We start from the raw sequence: 19,188 nt of genomic DNA, 5'->3' as shown, positions 1-19,188 counted from the left end.
AATACAGTAAAACCTCGCTATAACGAAGTTGATGGGGGAGTCGTAATTACTTCGTTATAACCATTAGTTCATTATAGCCAATATCCATTTCTACCGACAATTGGCACGCAAGAGAGGATGTACTCACCACCAAATCCCACAGCAGCCCGCCACGCAAACGAAAAACGGCCGTCGCACGGAGAAAAACTAGCAAAAGAAAAAAAAAAGAAAGAACAGCAAAGAGCTGCTACTTTATTCATGCCAAACTCGGCACACCAGCTGGCGGCTCACTTAGCAGAAAAAAAAGTCCTAATAGACTTCTGCTGTGTCTTCCTCAGACGGATGATGGCTTTCTCGGCCGCTGGCGCTATGTCGAGTCCGTCCTCGCCGTCATCGTGAGCGCCGAAGAAGCGGCGCAGCAGGTCTGCCGCATCCAGCGCTTGCGCGGACATCGGAACATCGGGTTCGCCAACTCCGGGCTGTCGTCGACACATTCGTCACTGTCGTCATTCACCACCCCTGTCACTGCGCGCACAATTTCAGCCTCTGTCAGCTCTTCGGTTGTCACCGCGTCAGCATCGGCACTGACCGGTGCAGAAGGTGTCGCAGTCGGGAACAACTCCGGCGTCAAGGAGAGTGTTCCATGACGCCGGGTCTTGGTCACCCGCGGCACCCTCATTGGCGGCAGCACCGATATCTTCGCTGTCACTGCCGCTGTTGACGCCAAATGAGGCATGCCGGAAGCAGTTGGCGATCGTGCTTGCTGTTACAGACATCCAAGCAGCCTGTAGCATCTAGATCGCCATGTAGACGTTGTAGTCTCGCGCTTCATGCTCATATTGAGTAGAATTCGATCGATTACACACTTGCGGTACCGTGCTCAACGCTACGCCGAAATCTTGGACAACTTTTTTCTTCTTGACGCCGGACTCAACAGCTTTCAACATAGCCGCCTTCTGCTCGATTGTAATCGTTTTGCGCTTTTGTTTGCCGTTGCCGTCGTCCATCTCCTGTCTAGCGGCGGGAACCGAGAGAGACGCTGTTCTGATGCACACGCAGCGAACGACAAGCAACAAGGCCCGCGGTCGCTGCGTGGCCGCATCGCCGTCCACGTGGTCCACGCGCGCAACAGGAGAGCGGGCAGGTCCACGAGTTCCGCGGGAGAGGGTAGGCCGGGTGACGTGCGCGGGTGGGTCCACGAGTTTCAGTGGAAAGGGGAGGCGGCAGACGCGCACCCTCGCGCGTGTTGGCAGGCGGCTCCTCGGGAGCGGGAGGCGCGAGTTTTGAATTACCTCATCCGTGATGGGACGTAAACCGTCGCGCGCTATAAGACATTGACTTGCCGGCTACCAAAATGATCAGTAAATGCTCGGTAGGGAAAAAGACGGTTCGTTATATCCATTGCGAGGAAATTTTAGCTTCGTTAAAACGAGGTTTTAAATACATAGGCGTCTATGGGAATTTCAAGGGGAATTACGATTGCTTCGTTATATCCATTAGTTCGTTATATCCCACTTCGTTATAACGAGCTTCTACTGTAGCTGTTTCTTGCAGATATAGAAACTGAGTACAGAAAGATTTTTCTCAATATATGTGCAAGTTTATAAATGTGTTGAGGAGTTAGGTGTTCATAACAGGTGTTCACATTTAGTGAGGGGGATTAAAGTGAAGCTTTTTCTTTTTTTTTTTTTTTTCCAGGTACCTTCTTTACCATCATTGGAAGAATACTGCCTACAAGAGCCATCCTCTTCTTATAAGGGTGAAAGCAGACTCACTCAAGAAGATCAAATACATAATGAAGTATGTGTCTCTTTGTTCATCAAGCCAGACGTTTTATTGAAATGCAGAGTTTAGGGCTGTAAGCAGTATATGACACCTGTGACTTTTCTTTTTTTGCATACCAGTTGAAAAATATTCTCACCTGGCAAATGTTCTTTCAGTGTAAAGCTTCACAGTGTTAGAGCTTGGCTGCTTTACAAGACATATCCGTAGCCTGCATTAACAATATGCCGTATTTGCTCGATTGTAGCGTGAGGGGACATTTTCAGTTTATTCATAAGCGGAAGAAAGTAATAAAACTGTGAATTAACACAAGGCCTTATAGCGGAAAAACATTACCTTTGTTTGTGAGATATCACAGCTGAAAAAAAGTGCCCTTTTTTAGCAGCACTAATTGATTAACTCGTTTTTGTCGGAGGTTGAGTGCTCAGTGGCACTATCCACTCTTTAGATGACATCATCACCAGTTCCTTCAAGTTTATTAGTTATCGAACACTTATTAAACAATAACAAACTCTGTCACCTTTTCTATTTCTTCATGGCAGCCACGACAAGGGCCGCGAAAGCCTTTGTGGTCAGGTTTGCACGTGGACTTTCCTCTGCAGGGGCACCCATGGGCTGCTGATTTGTTAAAATCAAGCTGCCTTGTAGCTTCACAATGTCTGACCTCTTGTGCCATCAAAATGGCTGTCCGTTTGAAGCAGGTGTTGTGCATGGTGGGACGGGTAGCCATATTCCAAAAACAAGTGAGCACAAGTTCCTTGTCAAAATCAACCCTGCACACCAATGAAACAACTACCATGACTGGCACATGCTGGAGGGATGCTTGAAAGAAAATCTTTCAACTTGTGGCAGACACTAATTTATGTATATGTGCACATGTTGCCAGCATGCATTCTAGAACTGCTGAAACTGGATGCTTCCATTCAAACTGCCTGCATTGTTGTTTTTTTGCTAGTATTCTCTTCTAATACAAAGGTCGACTATAAGCAATGAAAATTTAAAAAAGAAACAACTTGCGTTACAATAGGGTAAATACGGTACTTCAGTTATTTAGGTTTCACAGTTAAGAATCGGCTTAGCAGTAAACGAATTACTTGACACTTGCAACGTTAATATTGTAGTGCTAGCTTTTAGGGCTAAAATGTCTTTGGTTGGCATAAATTGATAGGTTTGGGGGGCTGATTAATGTGACTGATGCTGTTTTCAATTGAGCATGTTCACACTCGGCCATGTCTACACTGAAGTCAGTTCGTGATGTGTAATGGAAGACAGGAATTATTTAATGGAAGCTAAATGAAACAACTGATTCTTCACCCAAGCACCTTAGTTCCCCTCGACATTGAGCAGAAGGCTTTATTTGGAATTTCCTCTTGGCTGGTGTTCTGTGGTGCATGCTCCGAGCTGTATCGTTGACACCATCGGCAATGCACACAAAGCATACTGAAGTCACTCTTTGTTCAGAGCTCCAGCAGGATGAGTGCAGTCTCGGTCGCATCTTGACGGGCATTTCAACCTCCTCTTCGCCTGGGGAATTCTCGGAACGACGTGAAATCATCTTTGAGGATCCCACGACGGCTGGGCTGACAGCTTGGGCGTTTCGCATGGCTTTCTTCGTCAGTCCACTTCCGTAACATCAGCAGCGGGGAAAAGTTGTTCTCAACGGCGCCACCGACTGGGCTCAACCCCTTCGTCACCAAATGTTGTACATCATCTCCAGTGTCGGCCATCGCACCAGAATCCAGATGAGGCTTACATGAGAAAAAACGCCACTGCCTGTGTGCCTCTGAGCATTCATTCATCAAAGCATCAACCAGGAATTGTGCTGCACAGCCTGAATTTGTAGCAAAATAGATGTCAATGCTGGTGGAATCAATACGTCAATGCTGGAGGAATGAATTAATGTCATATCTGTCTGGTGAACCAGAGAATCCCACTCTCCTGCTTTTAAACCATCGCTTCTTGCCACTCCTGGCACTACATTGCAATGTGATGAAGACATTGACATCACCTTATTTCATGGCCGCAACGAGCTGCTGGAACCTCAACGACTTCCCGTGTGATTTCGGCACCGTCTGTTAAAAGTGGCTCCACAGGAGGTCATCCTTTGCCATAGGCTTGTTCGTCAAGGTTGTTCCGGGCTATCTACTTAAGGTCGCTCCATTGTCTTCACTCTGTTTGCCATACGGCGAAGCTTTTGTTGCAATTGGTGTTGGATGAAGAGTATGCTGTCCACTCCACTGAGTAGCCTGTCAAGCAGTAAAAGTCAAATTCATACTTTGTGGCACCTGTTCCATGACAAGTCAAGTGAGCACTGACAGTGAAGCACCCCTTTTCCCAAGACCTGAGAAGCAGCATCATGGGGGCTCAATAGAACACCATTTTACAAGTCAAGTGCAAGTTGGTGTTTATAAGGCTGCAGTGAAGTTTTCACAAGTGTGCATAGTCCAAGCATTGGAATGAGTTTTCACGAAGCCTGACAAGAAGGGGACGGCACAGCTATTCACCATAAAGGCCCTGAAGATCACTTTACAAGAAGAATACCGGCAAACCTGTTGATGTGCAAGTAGAATGGTCCAGCAATATTTTCACCTTTTGCCATAGCAAGAATGTTTGTTGGCGGCCACTACCGTTATGTCATCTTTGATAATAAATGTGGTGCCCAGTGCTAAATGTGGTGCCCAGTGCAACGAGGATGCCTTTACACATCGTAGGATCCATCCAGCCCACCGTAAGATGTGCCACAACTGTTTGAGAAATGAGATGACACATGCTCATGCAAGATGAAGGCCTGTTGTATAAAGCTGCTGGAAAAATTGGTGTACTTTGCCTCACCTGCATTCAAGCACTCGTCGGCCGCTGAAGCTGCACAAGCTGTTCTCACCGTGGGCAAGTTTCAACAAGTGCAAGTCCTCCTTGAAGCAGACTACCAAGTCCTGATGCATCCTTTCGGAGAAGATCAAGTGCATATCCTGTGAATGTGTGGTGTACTGTGGTGACTAGTGCTTGTGTTGTGCCCAAGACAGTGCATCTGTGGTCATCTACAAGTGTTGTGCAAGAGTGTGGTGTGTGATCGTTCGGGGCTGAAGTGCTCTCTGAACATAATGGTAATCTTGCTATTTTAAAAAGCGGGGATAAAAATAACTTATGGTTCTCTTTAGGCTCTTTGCTCACTCACTTGACATTTTATTTAAATTATACTAATTTTAATTATCCTTGTTTTATCATAGCAGCATCAGCAGTTTATTTTTGCCTCTTGTCTCTGAGACAAGTGTTTGTGCTGCCTTTTATTTAGGTGCAGCATAGAAGCATAAGGTATTGTGATGAATATTGCCCTAGCATATGCTCAGTTGCAAAACAAAGTGTATGTCATGACAGTGCTACTTGCCATGTTTACCATGCATGGTGCTTATACTTGAACTGGTGGCGTTGTATCTTGCTTCAAGTGTTCCAAATTTCGAGCATTCAGAGAGAGAGAGAGAAGCAAGTGATCACCTAGATAATATGCCTCAGGAATAGTGACAGACTGTGTCATATCAGTGGTGACTTGCATAATTTAGGCCAGGAACAGAACGTTAGCATTTTTTACAGTGCATTCAGGCACATGTGCTGTTCGCAGCATTGAGGCTTTCTTTTACATGGTAATGTACTATCGCGCTCAGTATGAGCTACGTCATGCGAGCGCTCTGCAAGGTAATACAGTGGCGCCGATCATGCCATATTTTCGAGTTATCGGGAGAGAGTTTGGCTGCTCGTGCGAGCGCGCATCACCCGCCCTCGCTTGCTTTCACCCTCGAAGCTGTCATTTTCGAAGCTGATGTCACCGCAGCTCAAAACGAGGGTGAGGGTGAAAGCAAGTGGAGGCGATGCGCACTCGCAGAGACAGCCAAAATCTCTCCCGATAATTCGGAAATATGGCATGATCGGCGCCTCTTTACAACCTTGCAGAGCGCTCGGCCACGCGCTCGCATGATGTAGTTCATACTGAGCGCAATAGTACATCTTCAGGAGCATAATGGGCTGCATATGTCGCTGTTGAGATTAGTGTCATTTATTGTAGATGTCAGGATGGCAAATACTAGTCGTCCACTACAGCAGTGTGGAAATTTGAGGAGGTGCATAGCTCTAGATTTTGAGATTTTATATCCCATTTCAGAAGTGTGGCAGGGCACCCAAGCTTGTAAGTAATGCACAGTGTTGTGTGCTCTTCTGTAGCCACATTGATTTCCAGCGACCAGTTGTGTACTGAAATTAATTCAGCCGTTTAAAAAAAGGAAGAAGCTACTAGGAGCATGAGTGGTTGCATAGCAGTGACTGCTGTATGTTGTGGCTTTGAAACACCTGGTTCATCATCCTCTTCAGATCATTGGAGCAGTGTGGATGCAGCAGGAAACCATCTAGACAGTCTGCATACAAGCTTGCAGTTGGTTTGTTTTGTTTTGACAAACACCCTGCATAGCGGAGTCCTAGAAAATTTGGCTGCAGTTATACTATGCATATTACTGGCTCTTTTCAATAGTAAGTGCCACGTCCTGGAACTAGGGCTAGTGAATGGCCAGTTGCAGTTAAACAAGGCTGGCACTCACAGGTTGGCTTTTGAGTAGATGACGACTTTGCAGCTATTGTGTTGACTGACTTTTGCTTCTCTCAGACATTGCCACGTTTTTTTTAAGAGAAGCATATTTTGTTTGTTTTAAATTTAAGAGGGTCGTGCATGCTTGGCGAAATAAAAAAAAGCACTATATTTTCCTTGGGCAAGAAATAAACTTATGATACACATTTTAAAGGTGAGCTAAGTTAAATGGGACTCTCTGTGAAACTGAATGAGGTCGTGGAACATTGCACTCATTACTGTGGATGTAGTGCAAAACATTAATGAGAGAATGGGGATAACATTAAGTAGGTGTACATAATTGAGGGCAAAGAGCTTTCAGTATCGTTTATGTGGGTACCTTGATTGTTGCCTGTTTTGACCCTCTTGTGGGTGATTAGGGTGATTAGTGCAGAGTGTAGGGTCTCGTGATAAAAGATGCAAAGTAGATTAGATCAATGCTGAGCGTTGCAAAGACAAATGCTTGCTGTTAAAAAAAAATAAAGTAAGGGAATTGGTTGGTGTAAGTTACTAAAGGGATCCTGAAGCACTTTAAAGTTCTCATTGAGTCACCTCTGTGTCGGATTTTATTGCCTCACTAATTGTCACAAAACTTTTTCAAAGCCCTCAAGAACGAGCGAAGTTCCAGAGATTTGTCGCACACTTTTAAGTGCTTTTTCTCTTTTGTCCGAACAAGCATGCTCGAAGCTACACAATGGGACATGATAAAGAGGCAAGAAGCTATGTCAGCGCACCATAAACTTGACCGTGCTTCATGATATGCTTTTCGCTCACTCCCAGTCTGGCTCCGGTGCATGCTAGCGTTGTTACTGTGTAATTTTAGCGCACTATAGAGCACAGCGCCAGCATGTGGCAGGACCTGGTGGCAAGAAGCGCATTTGATCCAAACACCTGATTGAAATAGTAGCAATCGGCCCTATGAAGAACTAGAGCTAGTGCTGGCAGCTCCTAAGAGAGTGAGGACGGGCCTTTATATGAAGAGAGAACAGTTGAGAAAGTAGCAATTTCGTGCTTCACTTGTAAACTCTCCTTGCCAAGCATGACTGAAAGATTTGGCTAAGCTGTTGACATCACTGTCTACTTTCCACAGTATGTATTTTTTCACCAAGCATGATGGTTCAGGACCCCTTAAATAACCTGGGTCGATGTTTCTTTGTAGAGTCATCATTCTGTAGGCCTACTTCACTGCACTACCTGCTGCAGTAAACTGTAACCTTATTTTATGACCAGTTTTTGCCAACTTGACCTCTGATGAGCCAAAATGACTATACCGTGGTACTTTGAACGATAACCTTATGAGTAATTTGCTATACTTGCATAACAGCTTTTGCAGCATGCTGCCTCACGCAGCATGTGCTCGAAATTTCTGGAGCCCTCCACTGCAGCGTCCCTCATAATTATATCGTGGTTTTGGGATGTTAAACCCCAGATATTATTATTATTATTATTACTTTCAATGTAATCGCAAACATGCACGCGGGCACGTAGTGGCGTCCTGCAGTGGCCACGATAACTATGCAGCTGATGATGTTCAAATCAGACATTGGTCGGGGACTTTTTGTTTATGGTGCAGTTATTTGGGTTTATGGCATCATTTGTCAAGGGAAGAGGGAAAGATTTCTAGCTGTCTTTGAGGATTAATTGTAATTTCGAGGTTGCGTGCTGCGCTATATTGTTTGGCTCGTGTGTTGTCAGGAGCCTTAAAGGGACCCTTAAACGGTTTTTTGAAGTTTTGTCCGCGTTTAGGCTAGATCATCATCAAATCATTTACACCACAAATTAAGCGGCGCACCGTGTACCATGGCTGCTACGGACAATTATATCTATACCCTCCTCCTCACCACTGCCTTGCCTCCTCAACTCATGAGACACGCTGGCATCAATGGCGATTGCAGCGCTCTCATGAGGGCACTCGACGGTTTGAGCTTCGCCCAGTCATGGCCTCCAATATTGTGCGCCAACAGGTTGCGCGCAATCTCGGAGGCCATGGCCCAGTGCGCTCGGCAGCATGCCCTCTGGCAACAGAGACGAAGCTCACGGAATGGTTGATATCTGCTCCGACAGGTGCCGCCACACTACCATCCGATCTTATTTTATTCTCCTGTATGGCAACAACCTGCAGAAGCATGCGCACACACAAAAAGAATTCGAGAACGATCACCGATAAGCGTAAACTCTGGCAATGTGGTTGTGTCTTCAGGAGTGAAGTTACAGCCGCAGACACGTGGATCGTGGCGTTGACCGGATAGCGAGAGTGTGACGCTCATTGCAGCGACCAGCTGAAGTGATTCCGCTCGCCGGATGCCTCACAAACATTACACAATGTCACAGCTTTACAAGTCGCCATTTGCTAGATATGTGGTACACAACATAGCTAGGGCAATTCATTGTGTTCAAGAAAAGAAATCTCGAGATGAATACTGTCGCTCAGCCCACGTCAACATGGAGCATGTTGTAACACAGGCAGACGACGCTCGCTGCCCACAGGGGGTTCAGTAACATGGATTGGACATATCCAATCAGTGGTGCGATCTTGTACGCGTTCCAAAATAAGCATGGAGGCGTGGTGTTACATCCAGCCGCACGTGATTGGTCAATGCAGGGCCGTGACGTCTGTCGCAGTTCACATTAGCCATTCATCTGCGGCTGGATGTAACGCCACGCCTCCGTGCTTATTTGGAATGCGTACAAGATCGCACCACAGATCGGTCGCTGGGTGCTACGTGTATTGGAACAATTCTACTTGTGAAAGGTGCGAGAAGTTGAAAACTCGTTTGGCTGAGCTGCTGCGTTCTGTAGCGATTCACATGTTTAAAGTCTTGTAATAAATTACACAGTTGACGCAGAGAGCTTAAATTGGTCTTCAATTGATTCTTAGGACTTGCTTTACCGGTTCAGTGCGTTATACAAAATCATCAAAACCGTTTCAGGGTCCCTTTAACTACCGATCGGCAGCGTTTTCTGACCATGCTGAAAAAGTTTTGCATGGTCCCTTTAAAGGAGTACTGACACCAATTTTTGAAGCTGAGTTGACTTTGCCACACAAATCTCCCTTATACAGAGGCTGCTCTGAGCAAGTGTAAAGCTCAGGAAATGCTGATATTTTATTTTGACATGATGAACCTATTGACATTAACACTAGTGGGACATCAGGCTGCACTTCTGGTGATTTCATGCATAAGTATGGCTAGTTATGATGATTTCAGGTACCAGATCATATAAAACGGCTGCTTTTGCATCACCAACAGAGCCACGGAGCGGAGTGGCTGTGAAAATGTCATGATATCTTGTGCGAGCATACGATGAGAAGCTCGTACTGTGTTGTAATGTCGAGTACAGTAGGAACTGATACTAGTTTTTAAAAATACGTTGTAATGTTTTCTGGTTGCACTCATGCTTACCAGTACATTTTCTTGGTTCTTGAGGCCTTGGGCTTTCATTTGACGCCAAAGAAGACAGCTGAAAGTTTTCGTGCCAGTACCCTTTTAAGGGCAACATGTAAATCATCCTGGCTTAGTGGTTTGCCTCACACCTAGGCTTGTCCCTAGCCAGTGACAAATACAGCTGTGTCCATCTATCTAGACTTGTGGAAGTAGAGCAGACATTGGGGGCACAATGAGCACACAGTTTTGGTAAGCTTCAGTGCCTAACACTGAGTAGCCTATAAAGCACATATATGCATTTTAAATATGCAATTTTGAACTCCACATCTCCAAAGTATTGCTGTCTCTGCCTAGCAGTGTGCAGCTGACATGTGTGTAGAAGGAAAAGCAAGACTAGATGATAATGATACATAATTAAGAGTCGGTGCACCTGTTAAGAGATAGCAGATGTGCAGCAGTGGTTGTCTGGTAAATGAAAAGTAGGGCGAATGTACACGCACATTCATAAAGACTCCCTTTGGGGTGTGGAGCACAGGCACTTTTGAAGGTCCAAGAGTGCACTACAACTGCTTTTGCATCTTTTTGGTGCATGGATAGTTGGCAGAAACAACCGATGTAGTTATTTTACAGCCGACATCATTTTGTAACTTTAGTGAGCAAATGGGTTTGGAACTGCATTGGTATGAAACCCTAGTTCATGTGAGTCTTTTCATGGCCTCTTTAAGTAAAGATATTGTAGTGCTTTGAAGCTTTGAGCGCATTATAGCATTGTATGTGTAGTGAAATGACGTTGCAGAAGGTGACTCAAGATCCCATAGGTCACACTGTGCGGTGCTTGTGGCAGGTGGGGAGGAGAGTTGCTGATGTGTAAGGTAACTTACATAGACTGTGTGACAACTCGAGGGGCAATAGGGCAGAGATGGGGGCACATGGTTTGTGTGCAAGGGTTTGCCGATTGCACCTGTTCAGGTTTATTGCAAATGGCCCTATTTTCAAAATGGAATGCATACAGGCCCTTGAAACCCCTTGGAAATGAAGACTACAGTCCATGAAAACCCTTTAATTTTTGCCTTCGAAACCTGTACGAACCCTGTTAAAGGCCATTATGAGAGTCTTTACCTTCAATTTGAACCTAGTGCAACATCAAAAAATACTGTAAAACGAGATAGGTTGCATGAAAGCCACTCTTTCGCTGTTGTTTTGCTAGCTGTCACTATAAAGTTTTGGAAGTGCACATTGGAATGTGAAATAGTGCAGATGGTGCTTGTTATAACTAGGACTTGCCATTGCTGTAGTCTTAATTACACAGTTTGAAGTAATGGCAAAATGATCTTGAAGCCCATAATTTGAATTCTGCAACAGCTGCGCTAAGTGATTGTGCCAGTTTTTGCCAATTTAGTGCTGTGTTTTCCTGTTTTGTAATATTAGCTATGTTTACAGAGTTCCTTTTATCATAATAGTCTTGACAAGCAGTAGCAGAAGCATACATTGAGAACTTTCTCAGGCTTTTGGTAGGTGCATTTAGCAATACAAGTTGTACCCTGTCTAAAGCTTGAATGCCAATGTATTAAGTGTATCAAGCATTAAATGCTTACAGGTATCATGAGATCTGTTCTGTGATTTTAAACTGTTGTTGGACCACTTTGCACTTACATATATATTGCTGGTCTCGGAGCTTATGACCTTATGCCTTTTTTGTGCTGGTCATATTCCCAACTGTACTCCAGAATAATTTAAAAAGATGCATAAGATGTGTTCAGTGCATTATGAAACAACAAGCTGTTTTGTTTGTACTTTTAGGTGAAGTTTGCAGTTAGAAGAGTTTAGAAGAGTGTAGCCCATCATAAATTCATGTTGAAAAAGGCCTTCTTCTGTCAAACATATAATAATCAGTGTTGAGGTTTTGGCTTATTATGCTGTCATGAAGGTTTTTCAGCATAGTCTAACTAGTACATTGACACTGAGGAGCACCATGTGTGTGTTTCTTGTGTCTATGTGCTGGTTGTGCTACGCACAAAAGTATGTAAAACTGGACAACTTTGGAAGGGCAAGATATTTACAAGTAGCACACTGTAGACATTTCCTTTAAGACGAAAAAGCGTCTACATTTAGGAGCGCTGCACTGAGTACACAGTGCACTTGATGCCTATTCTGCAGTGCTCTTTTGAGTGGGTAATCGCTCAGTCTTGCTGCAATGGGAGACATTATGGTGGAAAAGGTCCACAGGCCATACCTGGCAGTGTGGTACTGTGGCTTGTGTCTAACTATTTAATGACCTACACATTGTGTGCATTCTGTGGTTTAGCTGTAGGAACAATTATGGCAATAATTCAATCAGGTTGATGGCTGAGATTGTGCAGAACGAAAAGATACTCTGTTTTCAAGAACAATCGGCCAGCAATCCCAGAAATGAATTTATTTGCAACTAATGTGTATACATTAGTGTTCTGAACAGATGTGCTGCTTGTGTAATGAATGAAGCACAATAAGAGAGGATTTGGTGTAATTCTTAAGACCACTAATGGGCACAGGGAACATGCTAATTGCTTTTGACACATGCATAATGCACAAAAACGTAGTTTAAGCATTTCCTCTACATTGCAGGAAAGGAAGTGGCATTCCGTTACAATTTTGTGCTTACTCCTCCTAACAGAAGTAATTTTTAGGGATACCAGTTGCGTAATACAGATGCCTAGCTTGGCTTGATGTCTGCCTCAGAACTAATTTCATTTTGAAGACTTTCAAATAATGCTTCTGTGCAGGAGAGATGACTTCAGTAAAGCCAAAGATGAGAATGTGTTGGCTAAAACATACAATGTGCCTTCAAGTCAGTGAAAGGGACACTAAAGGCAAATAACAATTTATGTCACAGTGAAAGCTCAGTGTATGACAACGTCTAAAACGGCGATTGCACAAACGTATCGCACAATCAGCGCCACAAGTGGGACATTTTGGAACTGATCGCAGTGATGTGAGAGCGTCCAACTACGATTAATCACTAGTAATCATACTAGCTGCAATAAAAAAGAGCCTTCTGTGCATCAAGAGACTTAATAAAATGCTACTCATTCGTTTCTGTTTGATTCATGGAAAAAGGAACCTCGTTGGCGTTGCCATGGGGAATGGCGCGCGTGGTTCAAAGATTCCGTTTTCGCCGAACTGCGCTGCACCCGGCGCCCGGATTCGCTCACGCAGTCGCGTCTCAGTGGTAGTTTCGGTATCGCGTACTGCAGCATGTGTTTTGCACGCTCGTGAAAGTCGCTCTGACAGAAAGTTCGACAAAAAATACCACATGCATGTGATGGTGCCGGATGCCCAAATGGTGCACGCCGCCGCGCCGTAAAGGCGGGCAACGTTGGGCATGGCAAAAGTGACGTCGGAAAGGCCGCTTTCAGGCGGGTGATTTGAAGCGCGCTAACGCGATGCGGACCACTAAAACGTGATTTTATTTCAAAATAAGCACTTCCTTGGCACAAAAGTAGCACTACGAGGTTTCTGGACCGCTATTTCAACAATCAACGCCGACTTAATATTTGCCTCTAGTGTCCCTAGAATCATGTTAGGATGGCTGGACAGGGACTATTAGGCGATGTTGAAACTGGGAGGTTTTCCTGATGGAAATGGTCTGCAGTGGCATGCCTGCAAGTATCTCATGCTTATGTATGCTGTATTATTGCAATAATTACATTTGGAGCAATAAGTTAGCTTATTTCTGAGATCGCAGAATTATGGCCATTGCACAGCCAAAACAAAGTGACTGGTAGCATGACAGCTTTGGCAGTGTCTCATGTTGGCGTGTATTAACAGATGCGACTTAGCAGTTGATATTATTGGGTGAGAAGAAGGCATTGTATGCTAGTGGGGCCTAGTTGGGTATGTTAAACAACCTGTAGGAGCACCTCTGTGGAGAATGTTTTGATTCTTGCACTCATTGCCCATCGAAGTTGTCCCTTGAGTTATGTAGGAATGAATGACCCTTGGAGCTGTGCCAGTATTTTGTTGAAACTGCCTCATTGTGGCATTGTGTTTTGTTCCTCAGGCGTCTAAGTAAAGAGAATGTGAAGCCCTCAGGCCGTCAGATAGGGAAGCTGAGCCACAGTAATCCCTGTTTCCTCTTTGACTACGTGAGTATTGGACGAGCTTGAGCACAGTCTGGATCATAAGACTGTGTGTTCTTTTTGCTTGCCAAGTGAGTTTGGTGGCCTTATCTCCTCAGTTTGAGTTCCATGTGCTTCACTGTGCCTGCAATGCAGATCCTGTCCCAGATCCAGACTTGGGACAACCTTATTGTGCCAGTGGTGGACTCACTCAAGTACCTCACCATGCTGTCCTATGATGTCCTTGCCTGTATCCTTGAATGCCGGTCCATTCCTTGTTCAGCTAAACATTTAAATGGGCCATGACAGCCAATTTTCGATCAGAATCAGTGTTATGTGGGCGAAATTTTAGCGCATTTGATCGAGCACTTAATTTATAATTGAATATTTTTGTAAACACACGAGTGGCCCGAGAGTCCAGCAACACTGGCACACTCGCAAGCCGTGGCTTAACAAGCTGCTTGCTTGGTGAGTGTCTGCATACCGGCAAATGATTTCGTACTGTGGTCAGCTGCGCGGGCAGTGGAGCTATTTCAGCTTTCTTCAGCTCAGCATTTAAATTGAACAATTTTCAGCGGCTGAAACTTTGGTAGAAGACAACTCTGCTACATGCAGCACATGACGTCACACATGCCATGGACAAAATGGCGGTTGCCGGTGATAGGCGGGGTTTATAGCCAGCGACTTCTAGGGCTCATTTTGCACTAAAATATTCTTTTACAGTTCATTTTTTCATGTGTACAGGCACAGTAGACCCTCTGCTTCTTTTTTTTCGCTGAAAACCAAAATTTGTATGACCGTAGCGTGGCCCCTTTAATTTTGAGTTCACTCACGTCTAGCTGCATTTATCGCATTTTATTAACAACAAGCTGTGAAAGTGCTTGTGTGGCAGAACTTTCATTGCTTGCAAAATTACCATTATCATTATGTGCTCTGTGTAAAGCTTGATATGCTATATTGAATAACTTTGACATTGCAGTCTTCTTCAGTTCTGCAAAGCTGCTGATTTATGCAACAGACAGAGTTGATAAGTTGTGAGGTTCCAGCCAATGAGGCTCCCCAGATAGAGGCAACATCTCATTTGGTTTAAATGCTTCTACAGCACTACATTGTCCACAGGGCAATCAGTTGTGATTCTGAGCCGATGAACACTTCTCTCAAAACTGTTGCTTCAGCGAGGTAGCACACGAGCTCATTTAGTTACACGTTTTAAAAATGGAAGATCCAAAAATCGTAATTATTAGTGCCTATCCCATCATTGGGTTCTCTGTAATTGAGTGTTCCTACTTAGGCTCCTTTCCTTACTGGGTGCTCTACTTCCCTGTCTAAAAGACAGTGCTTGATGAAAAACATGGCGAACGAATGTCAATTGCATTAAAACAGTCGTCATGGCATTTACCAATGGACAAAACCCGTTTTCGTTTGATTACTGTCTGGGTGGTATACAACTTAGAGTGTCACAGTATAAATATTTGGGTGTCATTCTAACAAAAAACCTTTCCTGGACTAACCACATCAAATATATCAGTGGGAAAGCTCTAAAAAAATTTGGTTATTTGCGCCTTACTTAGGCTAAAACCCCTCGCGATACCAAACTACTTCTGTATAAAACGTTGATTCGCCCTATTCTAGAATACGCATCTGTCGTTTGGTACCCGTACAAACAATGTGACCTAAAAATCCTTGATAGCGTTCAACGTAAAGCCATCTGCTTTATCTGCCGTAACTACAGCCGCAACTTCTCACCAACACAGGCTCTGCAATCACTTTATATTGCACCGTTACATTCTCGTTATCTCATCGAATCGTTAAAACTATTATATGCAGTTATCAAGTCCGCCCCTGCATTTTTAGTGGTAAATACATCACATTTATGAAAGAAACTTGCATCCGCAGCTCCCACAGCTTCAACATAAAGCCTTTATTTGCTCGTACTAACACATTCAGATTTAGTTTTTTCCCACGTACAATAGACCTCTGGAATTCTCTGCCGGTCAGTATTCGTTCACTACCATTAAAAGGTTTCATTGATGCTGGTTTCCTAGGCATTGCTGTAATATACTTCAGCTTTTTTGTTGTTTTTTTTCCTCTCTGTGTTAGTTCTGTATACCTTTTTCACTCCTGCTATAGCCCTGCACTAGGGCGCAGTATATGTAAATAAATAAATAAATAAACAAATAAATAAAAAGGTATATAACAAGTTTGAAAGTGGATTTCAGGTAGCTTTAACAGTTTTGTTGACGTTAAGTCATATTATCTGGCCGTGTATACTCACTTAATCATGCATTTTTTGCTTGAGTGCAGGCTGATATATTCATTTAATGGGATGTTGCAAGCTGATATGCATAAGTGGACCATTGAAAGCCACCGAAGTGTGAGGTCTAAGAAAGTTCTTGAATTGAAAGAATCAGTGGCATCTGCTTCATGTAGGGGTCACTGGCAACATTTGCAATCCAATTCAGTGCCACTCTTTCATGCACACTGTTTTGTACGGTTGCCTAAAACTAAAAATAAAGGAAAGCCAAGAGCATTTGTTTTTTGTTACAAATGACTCATCTTGTATGTTGGTTTGTTTTTTCCCTTTAGTGCCTGTGATTGGTTGAGCTGTATTCAGGATGTTGTTGCCACATTTCTCTAAGCATTTTATCTAAGCACTGCACCCTTCCCTATTTTTTTGAACATGAGAAAATGCAGAAATACCAATGTCTTTCTTCTTTCTTGCCTAAAAATGTCTTTCCCAACTTGCATGGCACGGGCATGAAATGAAAGATGTGTTTAGGTTAAAATAATTGCAATATTTTTACCTTGTCATGCGCAAATTTGGACTGGCAATATGTATAGTAGGGTTGGCTTACATGCGGATATGTAATAAATATGGTACTTTAGGTAAACACATTGTTATAAGTGGCTTTCCTTGACGGTACGTGTCTCCCAGACTGTGTTATTGAGGCTCTTTCCTCGCCTGAAAAGGATCGTATGAAGCATGACGGCACCAGCATCTCAATGTGGTTGCAGAGTAAGTTTGCCAACTGTGTATAAAATGCCTTGGCCTATTCGTTAAACTTGCACATCAGCAAGGTGTCGTTATGCTTGCTCATTTATCGTGAAAATTTTACGTAGATAATGTAATACCTGTGTTCCTTAAGCCTAGGTAAAGACCATAGTGGCAACCACTGTTGATGAACTGTGACGAACAGACATGATTTTGACTGGAAATATTTTTGTCCACTCTGTTTAGGCATTTATGTCACTTTTCAAAAAGTTACCTGCCAACTGCTGTATCTATTTTCCTTTTAAAGGGGTCATGAACCAATTTTCTAAGTAATGATCTAATGACCTCAGTATCGGAGTTTACTGCCTCCCGAATCGATTGCTGCAAAAATTTCTCGAATCCGTCGAGAACGAGCGGAGTTACAAGGGTTTAGCGCACGTTCTCAGCGCTTTCTCTCCTTTCTCGTCCCAACGAGCGCACTGGAAGCTACACAGTGAGGGATGGCCCGAGGGAAAGAAGTTACGTCAGCGCGCGTCATGAAACGTGATTACTCTCCCGCTGTGATTTGCGTGCGCGAGTGTGGCTACCGTGTGAAGTCAGCAGGCTGAGGAATGCGGCGCCAAGAGGCGGCACCCAGTGGCAAGAAGCGCATCTGATCTGAACGCCGCTCTCAATATATGTCGGCTTTCAGCCAATGAGGATGCTATGTGTTTTGCGATGCAAAGAAGCAGATACGCGACGTCAACCGGCAGGCGCTCCGCCCACCGACGAGAGTGAGAACCGGCCTCTGTTTGAAAAGAGTGTGCCTGAGAAAACAGCAACTTCGTGCTCCGCTTGCAGCCTTTACGTGATGCACAGGACTTCAATATTTGGCTGAGCAGTTCATAGCTGTGTCAGCTTTCCGCAGGATGTGTGTTTTCAACAACCTCAAGGGGTGCTTCATGGGCACATTTCAGGCTTTGTTTAGTTCTCATCCTCTGTTGTAAAGCACTCATGGTTGTAAAAATTGATTTTGACAGATAATTGACGGCAGAGAGAAAGATAAACTTTGTTAATGTTTTCCATCACAGTTCAACCGCAAATGAAAAACCAAGTTTTTTTTTTTTGTAGGGCCATCTAAGTGATATTGAAGAAAATGGCTGACTTCGCCACTCGGCCAGTCCTACTGTATTAAGTTTTATGGTCCAAAGCTTCTCAGGGGTTGCCTTTCCTTTTTAAAGATTTTTTTCTTTAACGGTGTATAGGGTGTTCTATTAGTATGATATACGAGGTGTGTTCAAAAACTATTGAACCTTTTCTTTTTTTCCCATGAAAACCAATGGAGTGTGGGAAGCTTCCTTCGGTAGAAATACAGAGGGGATATTCGTGTGCATGTGTGATTTTTTTTGTGGCTGCTGGACCATGAGTGTAGTGAGTGTTCATCGGATTCCAGTAAGTTGTACAATGAGTCATGACAGAGCAACATGAACAGTGATATTGCATCAAATTTTGCCAAAAGCTTGGCGATACCGAAGCTGAAACCATTGGTGAGATTTAACAAGCTTTCGGCGATGATTCCTTGGAGCACCTCTCATATATAGGAGGGGTATCGGTGGAAAGTGAATCATATTCAGGCAGACCTTCAACAAAGCAAAATGAGAATGTCATTGAGCAAGTGTGGACTTTTATCATAAGCTTCCATCTTCTCACGGCCATAGAACTTACGAACAAGATTCGGGTAAGGATTGAATGGATACATTCAATTTTTCGTGATGCTGTGTGATGCAAACATCTGTGTCTGTGGGCAAGATAAAATTTGCAGCTTCATGATATTGCATCTGCCCATTCTGCACATCTGATTCAGGCTTTTTGCACCAAACACAATATTGCTGTAATTTGCTGGCTTTGTCTGACTTTTGGCTGTTTCAAAGCTGAAAATTTCGTTGAATGGAAACATATTCGTGTTGAGAGGAGACACTATGCAAAACACGAAGGGCCGGCTGATGACTCTTCCAAAAAATGTGTTCCAGAAATGTTTTCAACAATGATGGGAGCATTGGGAAAGGTCCGTACATTGCTGAGGAGATTACTTTGAAGGGAATTGTGCTTTTGTATCTTCTCATCAAGAAGTGTATTTCTGCTGACCAAAGGTTTGATACTTTTTAACACACCTCGTACTTGTAACAGTTGCGTATATGTCACTTTGAGTCTTATTAAATTGAGGTGTAGTACAGAATGCACATTCGTTTTCATTTTCTTCTTTAAAGCTCTTGGGTAGCTGACACCTTCTAAAAATCTGTTAACAGGAATAAATTAAGGTAAAACGGAAGTGACCCCAATGTTGTATTTTGTTGGGAGCTGGCACTG

General features: G+C 43.8%; 1 protein-coding gene across 3 annotated transcripts in view; it reads left to right on the top strand.

Annotated features, from left to right (window-relative positions):
- LOC119382504 (THO complex subunit 2) overlaps positions 1-19,188 on the top strand; it is a 112,120-nt gene that overhangs the window by 32,862 nt on the left and 60,070 nt on the right. For all 3 annotated transcript variants that reach the window (XM_037650215.2, XM_049412222.1, XM_049412221.1), the window contains exons 13-16: positions 1,678-1,779; positions 13,793-13,877; positions 14,007-14,100; positions 16,786-16,866. In XM_037650215.2, coding sequence (XP_037506143.1) covers positions 1,678-1,779; positions 13,793-13,877; positions 14,007-14,100; positions 16,786-16,866 — 362 coding nt within the window. The remainder of the gene's footprint in view (positions 1-1,677; positions 1,780-13,792; positions 13,878-14,006; positions 14,101-16,785; positions 16,867-19,188) is intronic.

This window comes from Rhipicephalus sanguineus, chromosome 2, assembly GCF_013339695.2.
Source record: "Rhipicephalus sanguineus isolate Rsan-2018 chromosome 2, BIME_Rsan_1.4, whole genome shotgun sequence".
NCBI lineage: Eukaryota > Metazoa > Arthropoda > Arachnida > Ixodida > Ixodidae > Rhipicephalus > Rhipicephalus sanguineus.
This window is presented reverse-complemented; position numbering and strand designations above follow the sequence as displayed.